We start from the raw sequence: 18,851 nt of genomic DNA, 5'->3' as shown, positions 1-18,851 counted from the left end.
AAAATATTATCAGAAAATATTTTATTTTCAAAATAATTTTTAAAAATCTGTTTTGAAATAATTAATAATTGTTTTTTATATTATTTTATCCTTGAAAATAAAAAAATTCCCAGGACGTTTATCTTTAGAAAAAAATTTAAATTTATTTAATAAAGACCTTATGTTTTTAAAATACATGCTATAGCAGGGGCTTCTCTGCAAATTTGAAAATCGGATCATAAATAACAGCGACACTCTCGCTAAGTCCAGGTGAAGGCAACGCCAAGCACATTAGCCCAAAATTGGAAAACGCTACTGTTAAACTCGTTCCGCTTACACCCAATTGGACGATCACACAAAGCAAATCCTGGAAACAGTAATATCATATCTGGCATTGGCGATTCTCAGAAACGCCTCAGTCCCAATCACTCCTCGCCACGTGGCCCATTTCCTGGGTCCAGTGGCCTCGGCGTCTTCCTTTCGGTTTAAAAGCGCCCATGCTCAGCTCAGGTCGGTTCTCCCCAAAACCCTGTTTTTAGGGTTTTGCTTTCTCACTTCACTCATGGGCCTCAATATGTTTCGCTGGGATTTCCTCTTCGTTTTTCTTGTCATTCAGATGCCTGTGATCAGTACGACGCCGCATTTGGGGTCTGGTCCTCACATAGCTGATGTCAATATTCTGTTGCCTCCCAAAATGACTTATCCCGTTGAGTATCTTCTTCAAGGAAGTGGCGGTTGCTTCAAATGGTATCTTCACTTTCCTCGTCCTATATCTCTTTGTTTGGTTGCCGAAAATAATTTGGAGTTTTCATTTTGCATTTTATAGAGTGTAAGACACAACTAACAACCGAGAAACTGGAAAGTGATTACTTGGATTTTCTGAGTTGGACTTTTCTTTTATAGGAAGTAAGAAACTGCTAAGAGGGATTCAAAATTTTTTGTTCTTTTCTTCACCTGCATTTTGTCACTAGCCAATTGTCTTGCTTTTTAGGCTTTTAGCAGGTGATTCTGTATTGTTGCCGAATAGGGATTTTGGATTCTGGCATTGTGATACTCTTAAGTTCATTCTAAATGCATATAGTATCGGTTGAAACTTGAAGTTGGGCTGCATAAGATTGATCATTTTTTTTAAAAGAAAAATAATTTTAACTTTGTATGGGAATGCAAATTTGATGCTAATCACATAAGATATGATGGAAAAACATGATGGGTTTAATGGCTGTATAAGTATTCAGAATAGTCAGTGCTGCTTGATATGTAGCAGATAATCAAAAGCAACAATGGCTATGCTATATGTAAGTTTAAGTCTTAATATAGGGAACTCCATATATATGCAACTTTATTTGCCTATCAAAACAAAACAAAAAAAAAAAGTCTTAATATAGGGGGTTGGGGGTTGAATAGGTAGTCCTCCTACACATTACATCTGTAAATTTTTTTAATTAATTGCTTATGATTGGTGATATTTGAGTTTTATCTATTTTTTCAGGTCATGGGATCATCATGATATTTTATCTGTTCTACCTGAATATAATGTAAGCAGTCAATGTTCAACAAGTGCCAGGCTGAAATCCATTGCTACTTATAACGGTCGAAAAGAGACTGCTGTTTATGCTGCCGACATACACACTGGGATTGTAGTTCGTTGCAAAGTTTTTATTGATAATATATCCAGGATCCAGATATTTCATAACTCTATTAAACTTGACTTAGATGGGCTTGCTACTCTCCGTGTTCGTGCCTTTGATAGTGAAGGTATGTCTGTGATGCTAACTGGTTTAGTTTGAGGCTACTGCATTTGTTTGTCTATTATGAGATGTATCTAGCCTTGTGTTAGATTTTGGTATTTCATTACAATGGTTTGTTCTCATTCCATTGTGTTACACTATTTTCTGTCGATTTAGTAACAATCCCAAAAACCTAGATGTAGTTTTTTTATTCATAACTATTTTTTTTCCTCCATGATTGTCATGAATTTATGTTTGTTAAGTAGATTATGCAATATTTCTTGGTGTTGACAGAATGACCTGAAATCATGAGCCTCATGACATATATGGATTGTTTGGTTCCGTATTTATTTATTTGTGTTTTGGGGACCCCTTATGCATTAATTTATTGTTTATTAAGCTTTGAATTCTCTCAAGGAAGGGAGTTTGTCAGGTCTTGATTTCATCAAATGGGTGGGTTTGGGCTGTGGCTTCTTGGTCTGGCCTTTATTCTGCTTTCTGTTTTTCTGTCAGAGCTGAGCTTGGGAATTAGTTTGTAATTATTGTGTGATAGGGTTTGTTCTCTCTACGATGTTTTAATTTAGTCTTCATTTTCCCATCCAAATTTGAAATTTTGATTTCTTAGAAGTGGCTAAGAGCAGTTTTAGATAAAAAGTAATCACTAGAATGTCATTTTTCCCTGCTACTCTGGCAGTCTGATTGTGCCACATATAATGCTGAAGATGATTAGGCCAACACATGCATATAACAGAATTATTAATTTCCCGTCTACTGTGTGTGCGTGGACCATCAATTTTCCTGTTTTAATATTTTTTTTTCCTTAATTCTTCTTAAGCTTCTTGCACACATCAAACACCTTTTCCCTCCTTATTTGGTTCACTTGGTTCTTGAATACATGTGGCCTGGCAATAATTTTTTTTTTCACCTCTCTACTACGTTGCAGAAAATGTGTTCTCATCATTAGTGGGCTTACAGTTCATGTGGCAGCTGAGGCCTGAAACTGATGGATTGCCTCCTCACCTTGTCCACGTTCCTTTAAAGGATTCTCCCTTGAGTGACTGTGGTGGATTATGTGGGGACCTAAGTGTTCAAATAAAACTTGAAGATGGTGTATGTATCTACTTCATAGATATGAATGACCAATAGGAGTGACCACATGCCTTTCTTGCTATACCTAACTATTTTCTTTGCTATCTGGTGCAGGGTGCGTTTTCTGATTTGTATGTGGTAAAAGGAATTGGAATTGGCCACGAGGTTGTTTCTGTGCATTTGCTGGAGCCACAATTTGAGCACATGGCTGATAAGATTGTTTTAACCGTAGCAGAAGCCATGTCACTTGATCCTCCCTCACCTGTTTTCATTCTCATTGGTGCTGCTGTTCGCTATACTTTGAAAGTCATTCGGGGGAATATTCCTCAAGGTTTTGTTATGTCATTTCAATAGTATTGAAAATAAAAGAAAATATCCTCTCTTTTGAGTATAATGTTAAATTTGGTGATTCTTTCCCGGAAAAGTGAGTCCATTTGAGATGGAACATCAATTTATTGTCTATTAGTTATAGATGTGGAAAACAAACCATAAGAACACATTGGTTATGGGAGTTGTTGGCACTGACTAGGTTGGATGAAGTTCTTGGAAGGGGATTGGGCATGTTATTTGGAATCTTGGAACTACAATATTTAGTTAAACAAAATGAGTGTGTTTTATTGAGAACAGAGTATTAGAGGGGCACACTTGTGGTGTGAGCCTTTGAATTATAACATTATGCTAAAATTTTAAAGTCCAAGCAGTCTGTTTGGTCAAAATAGCTGGCTGATCATGTTCTAAAAACTTCTAAATTCTTGATCATATTTTTATAGGTAAATAAGGATTGTATTAAAAAGAAATGAGGTATACAAGACGTATTCAAAATAAATAAAAGACCAAAAAAGAGGTGTTTTTTTCTTTTTGATAAATAAAAAGGAAGTATATAAATTGAAAAAAGGAAACACCAAAACCAGTGCCCTCAAAGTATACATGGAGTATACACACCACCTTCCCTTACTTAGAGCCTATCTAGTCTAAAAAACTTACAAGAGAAGAAGGACTCAAAACTAAAGAAACCTTGACCCAAGACCAAAGATTACATCCAAAAGAATATTTCAATCTTTGAAGCGGAAGCTCCTCATTCCCAAAAGCTAATCTATTCCCCTCCTTCCAAACTGACCAAAATATACATAAGGGAGCCATTTTCCAAGCCTTCTTGCGACATTTCCCCACAAACGCTCCATTCCACCCAAGAAGAGTTTTCTTGTACACAAAAGAGTCTAAGACACATCAAAAAGGGAGAAAAGAAGATTCCACAAGACCTGCGTCTTAACATAATGAAGTAAGAGGTGATCCACCGTTTCTACTTTAGATAGACAAAGAAAGCACCTGTTTGCCAAAAAGAACCCCCTCCTTTGAAGTTGCTTCAAAGTTAAGACTTTACCCCAGGAAGCCTCCCAAGCAAAGAAAGCTATCTTAGGAGGCACTCTCACCCTCCAAATACTTTCGCTAGGGAACATAGAAGAACCCTCGAGCTCCAAAATAGAATAAAGAGACTTGACTGAGAAAGCGCCACCATTTGAAGTTGTCCAGATCACTCTATCTTCCTCCTCCCTTTGCACCCAGAAGGCTTGGATCTTATGCAAAAAAAGCTTCACCAACTCGATCTCCCAATCATTAAATGCCCCTGCAAAAAGAGGAGTCCAACCATCCTCCTCACCAACAGGATTCCAAACCTCCAAAACCCAAACATTCTTAGACAAGGAGATGGAAAATAAGGAGGAGAAAGACTCACAAAGTGGCTCATCTCCACACTACTTGTCCGTCCAGAATCTCACTCTCTGCCCACTACCCACATGGTAGGCCAACCTACCATCTAAAAGCAACCACTCCTTCCTAATTACTTTCCAAAGCCCAACACCGTATCTCCCACTTACTTCCCGAGTGCGCCATCCCCTCTCCTCTTCGCCATACTTGTGACTTATGACTCGCCTCCAAAACGACTCTCTTTCATTGGCATATCGCCAATTCCACTTACACAAGAGAGTGCTATTCATCAGAGCTAAATTTCTCACACCTAACCCACCTTTTTTTTTATCCAAGCAAATCAAGTTCCACCTAACAAGGTGTGGCTTTTGGACGAGAGCAACCCCACCCCACAGAAAATCCCTCCGAATCTTCTCCAATCTCAACCTCACTTTTCTTGGCAAGCAGAAGAGAGACATAAAGTGTATAGGCATGCTAGAAAGAGTGCTTTGGATTAGAGTGAGTCTCCCTCCTTTATATATATACTGCCTCTCCCATGCTCTTCAAGCCCTAAAGGCAAACCTAGATAACAGGAAGGGAGTCCACTCACTTTACAACCCAACTCCAAGGCCAAACCTTCTATATCATGCACCCTATCCACTGGGATCAACTCACTCTTCTCTAAGTTGATCTTCAACCCTGAACATGCCTCAAACCACATGAGAAGCCAGCTTAGATAAGTCATTTGATCTAAAGACTTCTCACAAAAAACCAACGTATCATCTGCGAATAACAAATGCGAGATTTGAACCTCCTCGCCGCTCCTACCTCTCACCCTCCACCCATATAAGAAGCCTCCACTAATATCCCTTCTCAATAAGCAACTAAATACCTCCATGGCTATCACAAACAAATAAGGGGAGAGGAGATCTCCTTGTCTCAACCCCCTCGAGCTTTGGAAAAAACCGGAAGGAGAACCATTAATTAAAACAGAGAATTTCACAGTAGAGATGCACCAATCTATCCACTTTATCCATCTCTCCCCAAAACCCATCTTTTTAAGAATTGCCAACAAAAAACTCCAACTAACATTATCATAAGCCTTCTCTATGTCCAACTTACATAACACACCCCCTACATTGTCTTTCAGCCTTGAGTCCATAGCCTCATTAGCAATCAAAACTGCATCCAAAATCTATTTACCCTCCACAAAGGCATTTTGGGACTCCAAGATCACTTTCCTCATCACTTTTTTAATTCTATTAGCCAACACCTTGGCCAACAACTTGTAGAGGCTGCCTACAAGGCTAATTGGCCTGAAGTCTTTTAGATCTTCTGCACCGCCCTTCTTTAGTACTAAAACCAAGAAAGTAGCATTCAGTGACTTAACAAATCTGCCCCTCTCATGGAATTCTCTAAAAAAACCTATGATCTCAATCTTCACCACATCCCAACAAAACATCCAAAAAGCCATGGTAAAGCCATCCAGACCGGGGGCTTTGTTTTTGCCTAGATCTGAAAGTGCTACAAACACCTCTCCTTCTGAAAAAGTAATCTTCAGCCCCTCAGCCTCACTGCTAACTAACCTCATGAAAGACAACCCCTCAACACTAGGACGCCACCCCCTTTCTTCAGAATACAACTTTTGAAACACCCCCACCACACTATTTTTTGAATCATTCTCCTCCGTATGCCAACATCCATTCACTTTCAACTTGGACAACCAATTTCTTCTGCTGTGAGCATACGCCATCCTGTGAAAGAATCTAGTGTTATTGTCCCCCTCCTTCAACCACATTCCTTAGACTTTTGTCTCCAAGAAATTTCTTCCCTCAACACCCAAGTCTTATAAGACTCCCTAGCCTCCTTCCTTGCTTCACAATCTTCCAGATTTAGAGTTGAATATTTCTCCAATTCATCCCAGTGCTCCACTTGTCTGAGAGCTTCACCCTTTTTAGTGTCAATGATACCAAACACTTTTTTATTCCAATTCTTCAAAATATCTTTTAAGGCTCTGAATTTTGCATCCAAAACAAAGCTGAAAGTCCCAGTAAAAGTTAAACTCCCCCACCACTTCTTCATCTGGTTCTTGAACCCTTTTTCCTCTAGCCACATGTTCTCAAATCTGAAAGGTGAAGGACCTCTCTTCAAACCTCCACCTTCTAGGATAATGGGAAAGTGATCAGAGACTGGTCTGGGAAGGATCCCCTGCACGACCCCATTGAACATACTGTCCCAGTTATCTGTTGCTAAAAACCGGTCAAGCCTAGACTGGGACTGGTTATTCAACCCACCTCGCCATGTAAAAGGACCCCCATGTAAAGGAAAGTCCCTTAGCTCCAAATCCTTTGCCACTTTTGAAAATCTCCTCATTGTAGCAGAAAGCCCACCCCCCTACTACGCTCCTCTGGATATCTGATCATATTGAAATCCCCCTCCCACACACACACACGCACACACACTAGGGGTCACTCCATAAACCTTTTATTGACCCAAGCTCCTCCCAGAAATCCTCTCTATCCCTACTGCAAATCGGCCCATACACTCCAGTGAACACCCACATCAACCCATCCACACAATTCTCAAACAGACATGAAATTGAGAACATTCCTTCTTCCACCTCCACCAATTCAAACACCTCCATTCTATGAAATTGAGAATTGATTGCTCTCTAGTCTAGATGTTTTCCTACCCCAAGCCTACAGACAAGCCCCATTCTCATTTCCTTGATTTTAGTTTCTTGCAAGCAAACCACATCCACTTTTTTGGATTTTATGATTGACTTAATGACTCTTCTCTTATCACTATCGTTTGCCCCTCTGACATTCTATGATAAAATCCTTATCTTCATTTGCACCCCGATCCAGAAGTCCCTCCAGACATACCTGCATTGGTAACCACCCTAGCTCTTTTATAGCTCACTGTCCACTCCAACTTCTTTAGTTCCCTGCTGGATTTTGAAGCCGAAGACTTAGTCTTTCTACACGCCCCGTTCTGGCTTTTCTGTTCAATTCTCCCCTTCATTCTCCTCAAAAGGTACAAAATTTCCTCTTCAAACCCTTCTGTCGGCATACCCAGACAACGGCTGAACTTCACAAGGCAGCTAGAACTCCATCCTTCATCTCTCTCCCCCTCTTCCAATTGGAGGGCCATCCTCTCCGCTAATGGGCTCTCAAATCCCGATCTATATGGAACAATAGCTAGCTTAGACCCACTAGCAGCGCCAAGCGAAGCCCACAGAGGCTTGTTTTGTCCTTTGTGGGCCGAAAAATCTTCAATCAGCTCATCATGCAACGGAACCCTGCTCCTCGCCTCTTCCGTTGACCCAACCGACCCATTGGAAGCCCCCTCTATCCCCATCACAGAAACGCCGGGCCTTAAGAAAAAAGGAGAAGAAGAAGAAAACCCAAGCCCCAAAGAAACAAGAGAGAGTTTGTGACAAAGGGGATACCTGGATGCTTCATCCAATAGCGCCTCGTCGGTGATCTTTGTCAAAGGACCACTTGCTGTCCACACTTCTTTCTTGCTGTCCACACTTCTTCTTTCCTTATTTTAGCCCACACTTCTTTCCTTATTTTAGCCCACAATTATTTCCTTATTTCTCCATTTATTATTCTATACAGTTAGCATATATTATTTGACAGATTATAATTTACATGTATAGGGCTAGAATCATGCGGGAATTTATTTGCTTTTATTTGCTTTCCATATATAGCATCCTTGTAAAGTCTATATATAATATACAAAACTCAAGGCCAAGGTATTCGGCCATTCACACAATATTTTGACATGGTATCAGAGCTTGTGTTCTGAACCTAGAGTTTACACGCTTTCTAGTTTTTCTTTGGGTTTTCTCCGATTTAGCCCTAAGGGCTCACGGATTTAGCCCTAGGGGCTCTCGGATTTAGCCCTAGGGGCTCTCGGACTCTAGCCCAGTTTTTCGGTTCTTTTTCTTTTTTTTTTTCTAGTGGTTGTGACAACACATCTGTGATGTGATCTTGGAGTTTTCTTTGGGTTTCTTCGATTCTAGGCTCTTGGAGATCTTCGATTATTTGGAGGTTTGTTATCAGATTTAGGCTCTTTGACGATGTTTTTTTTTTGTTTCCTAGGCTATTTCTGTTTTTGTAATGTCTGGAGAATATTCTATTGTTCGTTTCAATGGCAAAAACTATCTTAATAGGGAGTTTTAGTTTAAGATGTTTGTGAAAAGTAAGAAGCAAGATAGAGTCTCTAAGTCATCTACGGAATCTGAGAACCGGGCGATGTCTCTTGCTTATTCTAAAATCATTTGGCTTCGAGGTTTGCTTGCGGAGTTAGACTTTTTTGAGACCTATCCTACACCTTTACATGCCGATAATACAAGTGCTATTCAGATCACGGCCAATCCTGTCTATCATGAGCGCACAAAGCATATTGAAGTGGACTATCACTCTATCCGTGCAGCCTTTGAAGCTTGTGTTATCACTCTTCCACATATTTCCACTGACTTACAAGTTGCTGATATCTTCACCAAGGCTCTCCCTCGTCATCGACATTGCTTGCTAAGTAGCAAATTGATGCTTGTTGATTAACCTGCATCAATTTGAGGGGGGCTGTCAAAGGACCACTTGCTGTCCACACTTCTTTCTTGCTGTCCACACTTCTTCTTTCCTTATTTTAGCCCACACTTCTTTCCTTATTTTAGCCCACAATTATTTCCTTATTTCTCCATTTATTATTCTATACAGTTAGCATATATTATTTGACAGATTATAATTTACATGTATAGGGCTAGAATCATGTGGGAATTTATTTGCTTTTATTTGCTTTCCATGTATAGCATCCTTGTAAAGTCTATATATAATATACAAAACTCAAGGCCAAGGTATTCGGCCATTCACACAATATTTTAACAATCTTCAGGTGGCCAAGAGACGAACCCCCGACATCGGCACCTTCCATGACTAGGAGCTCCTACTCCAGCCCCGTAGTGTCCCCGACAAGCTCGGAGGGAGCCCTAGAAGTGAAGGGCTCCCCAAAAAGACTCGGGTGGGCCTCATATAAAAAAGAGTTAAACCAAAGTTTTGCCCTAGAGAAGTCCAGTTTAGCAACTTTGAAGATTCCTACTCAACATTATATACTGGAGAGACTTCATTTGAAAAGGTTTCTGTTGGAAAGGTTTCCTGTCTCAAATGATTGATTCCATGTATCTGCTATTCTGATTTATTTGTAGTCTCTTGTGGTTCCACAGAAATGGGGGATAGCTTATGCTTCTTCCGCATTGATTCCAAGTCCTTTGAGTTGAGGATTGATTGGACAAAGGATGGGGGTGAGGTTCAGATAGTAGAGAAAGGCAAAGGCTTTCGGAGATGGATCAAAGCGAGGAGGGGGGTAGTGGTATGGTTTTTGAAGGCGTTGGAAGCATGCTGCAATTGGAGGGGGAAGAAGCCGTTCAAGGAAGATGCGATTGACCGAGAGAGGAGATACAAGATAGAAATGCGTCAAAATGAAGCTGGTCGCTTCCTTATGCTCTCTGTTCTTTCAGAGGATGATAGGAGATACTTCATTTTTATTCTAAAGGGTTTTGACCTTTTGGGTTGGGAATTCATGAGATGTAAGTTGAAGAAGTTAGCTAAAATTGGTGAGGTCTCTAAGAATGGAACAGAGGCTTCTCGGCCTTTGGGAGGAGGGCATGGAGGGCATGCACTTTCTCTTGTTAGACCTGATTTAAGCTATGTGAATGCAACTAAGAGATTGGCAACAGGGGAAAGAAACAGGAGTGAAGAAGTGTGGATTGAAGTTGGAAATGAGGCCTATACCTCGAAGCTGAAAGATCTCAGCCGTTTTTTGGTGGGAAGATGGGATGCGGAGGATGAGAAGGGACCCGACTTAAGAGTGGTGGAGATTTGGGCTAACACCCAGTGGAGCTTCTGTGGTAAAGTGGGGGTAGCTGCATTAAGAGATGCATTGTTCCTTTTTGAATTTTCCAATAGGGGTGATGCTCAAAGAGTGCTACAGGAGGGGAGTCGCCTGCTCAAAGGGGTTCGCTTATCCCTAGACTGGTGGGCTCCAACTATGGGGTGTTCAAGAGTGGAGTTTTAGAGGGATGTTTCCTCGGTGAGAATCCCAGGGCTGCCTCTTCAGTTTTGGTGCATGGAGTTCTTCAGAAGAGTGGGGGATGCCTGTGGGGGTTTTGTTGATGTGGATGAGGAGACCAAAAAGTCTCGCTACAGAAGGGGTGCTAGAATTTTAGTTAAAAACAATGGGAAGGAGGTGCCTGGAAGATTAGAGGTGATAGCTGGACTCGCCTCATTCTCTATTCCATTGTGGTGGGAGGACTCGGTATGGTTCTCGGCACTTCAGGTTGCAGATGAACCAGTGAGCAAGACGAGTAACGATCCATCTGAACAGGGAGAAGGAGGGTGTGACCCACGTTCCAAGGAGCGAGTGAAAGAGATGCACTATGGAGGAGGAAATCCCGCTGCAGGTGTTGGCGATAGAGTGACAGGCTGGGAGATCCAGATTCCCGAGGATAAAGCTGGGAAAAAAGAAGGGGGAGGTCTTGTTTCCCTGCAAGAGGTGACCGGGCTGGTGAAGGAGTCGCCTGACGCAGCAAAAGGTGGGGCGGCTGAAGTGATTAGGAAGGACAAAATGAAGCTTTTTGAAAAAGGTAGATCTGTTGTGGCAGGAAAGGCTGGAAAGGATGGGCCAAGCTCCAAACGGGCTGAATTGGAGAACAAGCTGGGAGGGCCTGCCTGCTCTAGGATGCCCAGCTCCCACAGGGCCAAAAATCCTTTGAAGAAAGTGGCCTTGGGCCGCCTTAAAAGGGAGGGGAGATGGGCTTGGTCATTTAAGCCCAATAGTTCTTGGGAGCCCAGCACCCACAGGGCCCAAAGTCTTTTTAAGAGAATGGGTATGGGCTGCTTTAATAAGGAGGGGAGATGGGCTGGGTCAACTAGGCCCAATAGATCAAAAGAAGGTATAAAAGGGTCAGCCCAGGTATCAGTCCTAGGGCTCCCTTCCTCTGCTGCTGGGGAGAACAAGGAGGAGCTCCCGACGCTGCCAAGGTGTACCAGGGATTTCTCGATGCAGGAGGCGTCGGCGCTGGGTCAAGATCGAAACGCCCCGCCGTGGAAGAGCTATACATCAGGTATGTACCCCATCTCGACTATTCTTGGGGGGGTCTCAGGGGAATCGTCTGGCCCTTCTTCTTCTTCTCCTTCTCCTCCCGAGATGGGGGATACCATGGGGATCTTGCAGTCAAGGCAGCTTGAGGAGACGATTGAAGACCCCCTGGAGACCGAACTGCCGCTTTGCATGGTCCTCAAGGATGGACGTTCCTTCTCTCTGCCAGGTAATGAAGGGGCTAGTTGCCAAGAGGGAGGGATAGGGGCGGTATCCCCTCGGTCTCAAGAAGGTGAGGTCCAGACGCCACATCTTCAAATCATTGGAGTAAGAGAAAAGGAAAACGATAAATCCCCTTGGATAAATAAGAAATTCCTAGGCTTCTGCAAGTCGGTGGGGGTCTCGATTGAAGGTTTTGAGGAGGATATTTTGAGAATTCTTAAGGAGATTGAGAATAGGAGATGCTTCATCAGGAAGTCTAATGAGAAAAAAAGAGGCACATTGTCGGGTTCAAGGAAGGAAAGAGAGCTGAAGAAGCTCGTCAGTACCATTAACTATGATGGAGTGGCTGGAAGAGAGACAGAGGAAGGGGAGCTGAGAAGGCAAATGACCGTGGTTCCTTATGAAGCTTAGAGTATTGTCCTGGAATGTTAGAGGCATGCATGACCCAGATAAAAGGATGGTCATCAAGTCGATGGTGAGAAAACACAAGCCAGATTTGGTTTGTCTTCAGGAGACAAAGATGAAGGAAATGTCTGATAGGGTTGTCAAGAGTGTGGGAATTGGGAGGAATTTAGGTTGGGTGTCTTTAGATGCGAGGGGTGCTGCAGGTGGGGTGCTAGTAATGTGGGATAAAAGAGTTTTGGAAGGGTTGGAGTTCGAAGTGGGGTCTTTTTCTATCTCTTGTCGTTTTAGAAATTGTGAAGAGGGCTTTGTGTGGGTCTTCTCTGGGTTATATGGTCCGAGCAAAGGAAGGGAGAGGAGGGAGTTGTGGGAGGAGTTAGCCGCAATCAAGGGGCTGTGTAATGATCCCTGGTGCATAGCAGGGGATTTTAATGTAGTGCGGTTCCCAGCTGAAACGAGCAATGGAAGGCAGATGTCAACTGCGATGAGAGAGTTTTCAAGCTTTATCGATGAGTTTGAACTAGTTGACCCACCTCTGGGGGGTGGAGCTTTCACTTGGATAGGAGGGGAAGGAGGGGCCCTTAAGGCTCGGTTAGATCGTTTTTTGTTCTCAGGAGACGGGGAGGAACGAGTGACCGGGGCAATGCAATGTCTTCTAACTAGACCTGTTTCTGACCATTGTCCAATTCTGTTGGACTGTGGAGGGGTGAGAAAAGGTAAAAGCCCGTTTAGGTTTGAGAACATGTGGCTAAGGGTGGAAGGATTTACGGATAAGGTTAAAGAATGGTGGCAGTCTTACATTTTTAGGGGGAGTCCAAGCTTTGTGATAGCGAAGAAGCTTCAGGCTCTGAAACATGACCTGAAGTTGTGGAATAAAGAATCCCTTGGCGATGTTTCAGTTAAGAAGAATGCAGCCTGGGAGAAGTTAAAATATTGGGACAATTTAGAAAGTCTTGGCTCTCTCTCTGAGGAAGATAGGAGGAGTCAAGGGGCAGCCAGAGATGAATTTAATCATTGTGCCATCCTCGAAGAAATCTCTTGGAGGCAGAAGTCAAGGGCCCTTTGGCTGAAGGAGGGAGATAGCAACACCAAGTTTTTCCATCGGATGGCTAATGTTAGGAGAAGGGGAAACTTTATCAGTAGCCTAACAGTTAGGGGTATTAGGCTGAGTAAAGAGGAGGAGCTTAAAGAAGGGATTGGGTCTTACTTTAAGTCAATGTTTGAGGACCCCATAGTGAGAAGACCAGAAGTGGAGTCTGGTCTATTTAATACTCTTGATTCCTTGGATAATGATATTTTGGAGAGGCAATTCTCGAACGAGGAGGTGCTCAGAGCTCTCTCTGATCTGGGGGGAGACAAGGCGCCAGGGCCGGATGGCTTTACGCTGGCTTTCTGGAAAACTTGCTGGCCTGTTGTTGGGGGGAAGTGATGCAGGTCTTTGAGGAGCTCCACTCGCAGAATGTGATTTTTCGAAGCCATAATGCAACCTTCTTAGTGCTGATCCCGAAGAAAGAGGGGGCTAGTGATGTGCAAGATTATAGACCAATCAGTCTAGTGGGGAGTCTTTATAAAATTATTGCTAAAGTTCTAGCAAATAGATTGAAAGGAGTAATGGGAAAATTGGTTTCGAATAGTCAGAATGCTTTTGTAGAAGGGAGGCAGATTTTGGACGCTGTTTTGGTGGCTAATGAGGCGATAGACTCTAGGAAGAGAAGTGTTGGGACAAGCTTAGTGTGCAAACTGGATATTGAGAAGGCTTATGACCACGTAAACTGGAGGTTCCTCATGTCAGTCTTGGAGAAGATGGGTTTTGGTCCAAAATGGCGTAAATGGATTTTTTGTTGCATATCCACTGTGAGAATGGCAGTGTTAGTGAATGGTACTCCCACAGATTTCTTCTCAACGTTTAGGGGCCTAAGGCAAGGTGATCCACTCTCACCTTATTTGTTTGTGCTGATCATGGAAGCGCTCAGTAGTTTAATTTCAAGAGCTGAAGAGAATGGTTTTATTAGGGGCTTCAAGGCAACGGGAAGACGGGGAGAAGGGGTGTCAGTCTCCCACCTATTGTTTGCTGATGATACTCTCCTTTTTTGTGAGGATGATAGGGATCAGCTGATTTTTTGGAAGTGGGTTGTTATCTGCTTTGAAGTAGTTTCAGGTCTTAAAATTAATTTGCAGAAAAGCGAAATTATTCCAATTGGGGGAGTGGAAGAGGTGGATAGAGCTGCTGCAGTTTTCGGGTGTAAAGTGGGGAATCTCCCTACGAATTATCTAGGCCTACCTCTTGGAGCATCCCACAAGTCGTGTAGAGTTTGGGATGGGGTAGAAGAAAGATTCAAGAGAAAGTTGGCTATGTGGAAAAAACAATATCTCTCTAAGGGAGGTCGTCTTACCCTCATAAAGAGCACACTCTCAAATCTCCCTATCTACTTCATGTCGCTTTTTGTCATCCCAAGGAAAGTGAGACTTAGATTGGAAAAAATTCAAAGGGAGTTCTTGTGGGGAGATATGGAGGAAAGAAGGAAGATCCACTTGGTGAGATGGGAGGTTACTTGTAAAGATATGAGGCATGGAGGGTTGGGGTTAAGGTACTTGAAGGATTTCAATCATGCTTTGCTCGGGAAATGGCTATGGAGATTTCCTATAGAAAGGGAGAGTTTGTGGAGAAGAGTCATTGTTGGTAAATTTGGGGAGGTACAAGGTGGGTGGACCACTAGAGAGGTGAGAGAGTCTTACGGGACGGGCCTTTGGAAAGACATTAGGAAGGGCTGGGAGGAATTCTTTCTCAGAACTAGGATTCATATTGGAAATGGGAGACGTACCAGATTTTGGTGGGACATGTGGGTAGGAGATTCTAAGCTAAAGGATCTCTTCCCTTTGCTGTTTAGAATTGCAGCTAATAATTCTGCAATAGTGGCTGATTTGTGGGGAAGACAAGAAGGTGGAGGTGGGGGTTGGGAGGTGCACTTTAGAAGACCCTTTCAAGATTGGGAGTTAGAGGAGGTGAACCGCTTTTTGGGTTACATTTCTGCAGTAAGGGTGCAAGAAGGGGAGGATTTTCTAGTTTGGAAAATTGAGAGAAAAGGTACGTTTAAGGTAAACTCTTATTATAGGTCTTTGAAGGAAGACAATAGCCCTTTATTTCCAGTAAAGGAGGTTTGGGGTTCGTATGCCCCTTTAAGAACTCGTTTTTTTGCTTGGGAAGCAGTTTGGGGTAAAATTTCCACTATAGATATGCTGATGAGGAGGGGTTGGTCTATGGCTAATAGATGCAACCTGTGCAAAGAAAATGAGGAAACGGCAAACCACATCCTAATTCATTGTGGTAAGACAAGGGATCTTTGGAACTTATTGTTTTCTTCGTTTGGGGTGGTGTGGGTGCTCCTGGATTCCGTGAGAAATTTGCTTCTTGAGTGGAAAATGAAGGGCATGGGGAAGAAAAGGAGTGTAGTTTGGAAAATGGCGCCTATTTGTCTGTTTTGGTGTATTTGGGGAGAGCGAAATCGAAGAACCTTCCTAGAGGAAGAGATGACAAACACGAGCTTGAGGAAACTTTTTCTTCGGTCCCTGCTTGAATGGTCTCAACAATTTGTGGACTTGGACTTGGACTATCTATCTTTTCGGAATTTGATGGGTGATAGGGTTGTTGCTTAGCTAATCCTTTTTAGTCTTTATTTTTCCCTTGTTGCCTTGTTTTTGGGCCTTCTTTGTATACAACCTGTGTACTTAGGGAGCGCCCCCTGTTTTCTGGCCTTTTTTTAATCTAATGGTTCTCTTTGTCTATCAAAAAAATAAAAAAGAGGTGTGAAGACACAAAATAAATGATCTAGAATTCTAAATTCTAGATCATTTATTTTTGCATGTACAAACATTCTTAAGGCCTTTGCAATACGCAACTTGTTTTTCATGAGTGCTTGGTGGTATTCTTGTCATTTCCTCTCATGTGGTCTATTTGTCTAAAGTAGCTACCTAGTAATGTTTTGGATATAATACATTTAATGTTCTTAAAAATTTTAAAATACATTATTTTTTTTTTATGGATATAAAAACTTTCTCTGGGTTATATATATATGTGTGTGTGTGTATGTATGTATGCATGTATATATGTGTGTGTGTGTATTATTTTTTATTTTACTTTTTTAAACTCTAGTTTGTTTTTCTGTAATATAATCATATTCTTGTGGCCATCTAAACTTCTTGTAAAAGCTTTTGAAATCCCTTTAGTTTATTTAGGCATATACATTTTAATCCTGTAGTTTGTTTCCATACTTCAGCCCTATCTTGTGTTTTCCTCCTACAAAGAGTTACATGGATTGCTTACCTTGTTTTGCACTGTGAGTGTAGTCCTCAATGATCGTCTACACATATCACCTTCGGTTTCAGATATGAGATCCTGGTCTTTATCTCCTTCAGGATTTTTCACAATCAAATCTTTCTTTCTGGCCTTATCTCAATATTCTGAGTCGCCTCTAGTTTTCCCTACCAAGTTCGTTTGGAATTCTCAAGTCCCCTTCAAAGTCAAGTCCTTTGTTTGGTTGGTGGCTCACAAGAAGGTTAATACTAATGACTTGTTACAATTGAAAAGACCCCACAAAGCACTTAGTCCCGACATATGTAAGTTGTGCATGAAGCATGGAGAAACAGTAGATCACCTTTTCCTCCATTGCTCTTTGATGATGGGGTTGTGGTACAGATTATTTCAATTAGCAAAGACGGATTGGGTTCCCCCAAGGAGCATCTCTGACATGTTATCTACTAATTTTAATGGTTTTGAATCTTCTAAGAGAGGGATTGTTTTATGGCAAGACGCGTGCATCGCGTTAATGTGGGTGGTGTGGCGGGAAAGAAATGCAAGGATTTTTGAGGATAAAGCAAGAAATTCAGAGTATCTTTGGGATTCTATTAGTTTTCTTGCTTCTCTTTGGGCTTTATGTTCTAAGGTTTTTAAGGGGATACCTCTTAACGTGTTACAACTTGATTGGTTAGCGGTGTGTAACTAGAGTGTTTGCTTGTTCTTTCTTTATATTTTCTAATATTTGATAACTTGTAGTCTTGTTTTCTTTGGTGGGAGGATTCCTCATCCTTCTATTGTACTTCCTTTTTATCAATATATTCCTTTGTCGTTTCCTATCAAAAAAAAAGTGTAGTCCTCAATGATCTTATTGGCTTTCTCACTGGTAATTGCAGTGGTTGCTTTACCATCTCCATATCACAGATGGTCTGTTTTGAACTCCTCAGTTGCTCAAGTGGATTCTCAGATGGGTCTAGTCAATGTGCTGAGCTTAGGAGTGACCACTGTCACTGTTGAAGACACCAGAGTTGCTGGCCACATACAAATGTCATCTCTCCATGTTGTCTTGCCTGATACTTTATGTTTGTACATATTACCTCTATCTCTTTCTGATGATCCTTTAGAAGGAGCAAAATCTATTCCATCTGGGGCACGCTGGTATGCGTTTTCTGGTCAACAATATCTCATTCAAATGAAGGTTTTTTCAGGAGGACCTGGTGGCCAAGAAGTTTATATTACTGAGGTAACCTAATCATCTTTTAGTTGACCTGTTTGATATTGGGTTTCTACAGTTACATAGTTTTTACTGAATAGGTTTATTTATTGGTTGTTTTTTTTTTTGGTCTTTTTTTTGTTTTTTGTTTTGTTTGAGAAGCAATTAATATACATGTTGATTGGCATTTAAAAAATTGTTCATTTTTTAATAGTTTAATACCTATACATGATCCCAAGGCAATTATGTTTTTCATATACTCTTGTTGAGTATTTATTTATCTATCATTTGTGTTGGAGTTGAACTATTTTGTAATACTTAAACTGGAAGCTGCTTCTTTGATTCCTGAGTTCCTTTCATTTTTAAGATCTAGTTTTAATTTGGTCCATATTTGCTAAGGGCAAAATGAATCCATAAAACTCTAGCATGTTGCTCTTCAATTGCAAAGCATGCTGGTCCTTGGATGAGAGGTTGAGCCGTCCACTCCTTGGAATGTAGAATAATCTTAATACCTGAATGACTTCGTATTGCTTCCTATAGAATTATTTGGACGGTTACCTTACAGTTACTTGTTTCTTTGTGCTTGTATAATAGTGCATAATTATCACAAGAATGGAATTTGTGGTTATAAGAGAAGCAACCATTTTGACAGACGAGACCAAATTGGAAATGTCAATACACAGTATGAAGGGTAAATACTAATGATATCCACTTGCTAACCCAACCATTTAGCCCAGATTATTGTGCTCTCTGTTTGAGTAGTGGGGAAATTGAATGCCATCTCTTCTTTGATAGGTGAGTAATAAGAATTTATAAATAAGTACAGAATAAAAAACAGTGCACTAAGGTACACAAGACGTATCTAATGGGTGCCAAAGGCACAACCAAAAAAGAAAGAACACAAAACAAATTCCTTTCCTTAGCTAGAATCCAACCAATCAACAAAATCAATTAAAAGCATTGAGCCTTCTTCTATGTATAACTTTACCTAGACAAAGAAATTATTATGGAAAGGGCTTTTCAAAACATGGTTAGATTGCTCTTTGTTATCAAAGAGCCTTTGATTCCTTTTTTTTTTTTTTTCCAAATTGTCCAAAAATGCACGAAGGAGCAACTTTTCAAACCTTCTTATGTCTTCCTC

At 41.4% G+C, this 18,851-nt stretch overlaps 1 protein-coding gene across 1 annotated transcript in view; it reads left to right on the top strand.

Moving 5' to 3' along the window:
• Positions 1-288: 288 nt before the first annotated feature.
• Positions 289-18,851, top strand: part of LOC100257580 (nuclear pore complex protein GP210) — a 75,318-nt gene continuing 56,755 nt past the window's right edge. Inside the window, exons 1-5 of the mRNA XM_059742663.1 lie at positions 289-726; positions 1,469-1,734; positions 2,650-2,816; positions 2,910-3,126; positions 17,394-17,740. Of these exons, the coding sequence (XP_059598646.1) occupies positions 542-726; positions 1,469-1,734; positions 2,650-2,816; positions 2,910-3,126; positions 17,394-17,740 (1,182 nt within the window). The 5' untranslated portion in view covers positions 289-541. The remainder of the gene's footprint in view (positions 727-1,468; positions 1,735-2,649; positions 2,817-2,909; positions 3,127-17,393; positions 17,741-18,851) is intronic.

The sequence above is a fragment of the Vitis vinifera genome, chromosome 14 (assembly GCF_030704535.1).
Source record: "Vitis vinifera cultivar Pinot Noir 40024 chromosome 14, ASM3070453v1".
In the NCBI taxonomy this organism is placed as follows: Eukaryota; Viridiplantae; Streptophyta; class Magnoliopsida; order Vitales; family Vitaceae; genus Vitis; species Vitis vinifera.
This window is presented reverse-complemented; position numbering and strand designations above follow the sequence as displayed.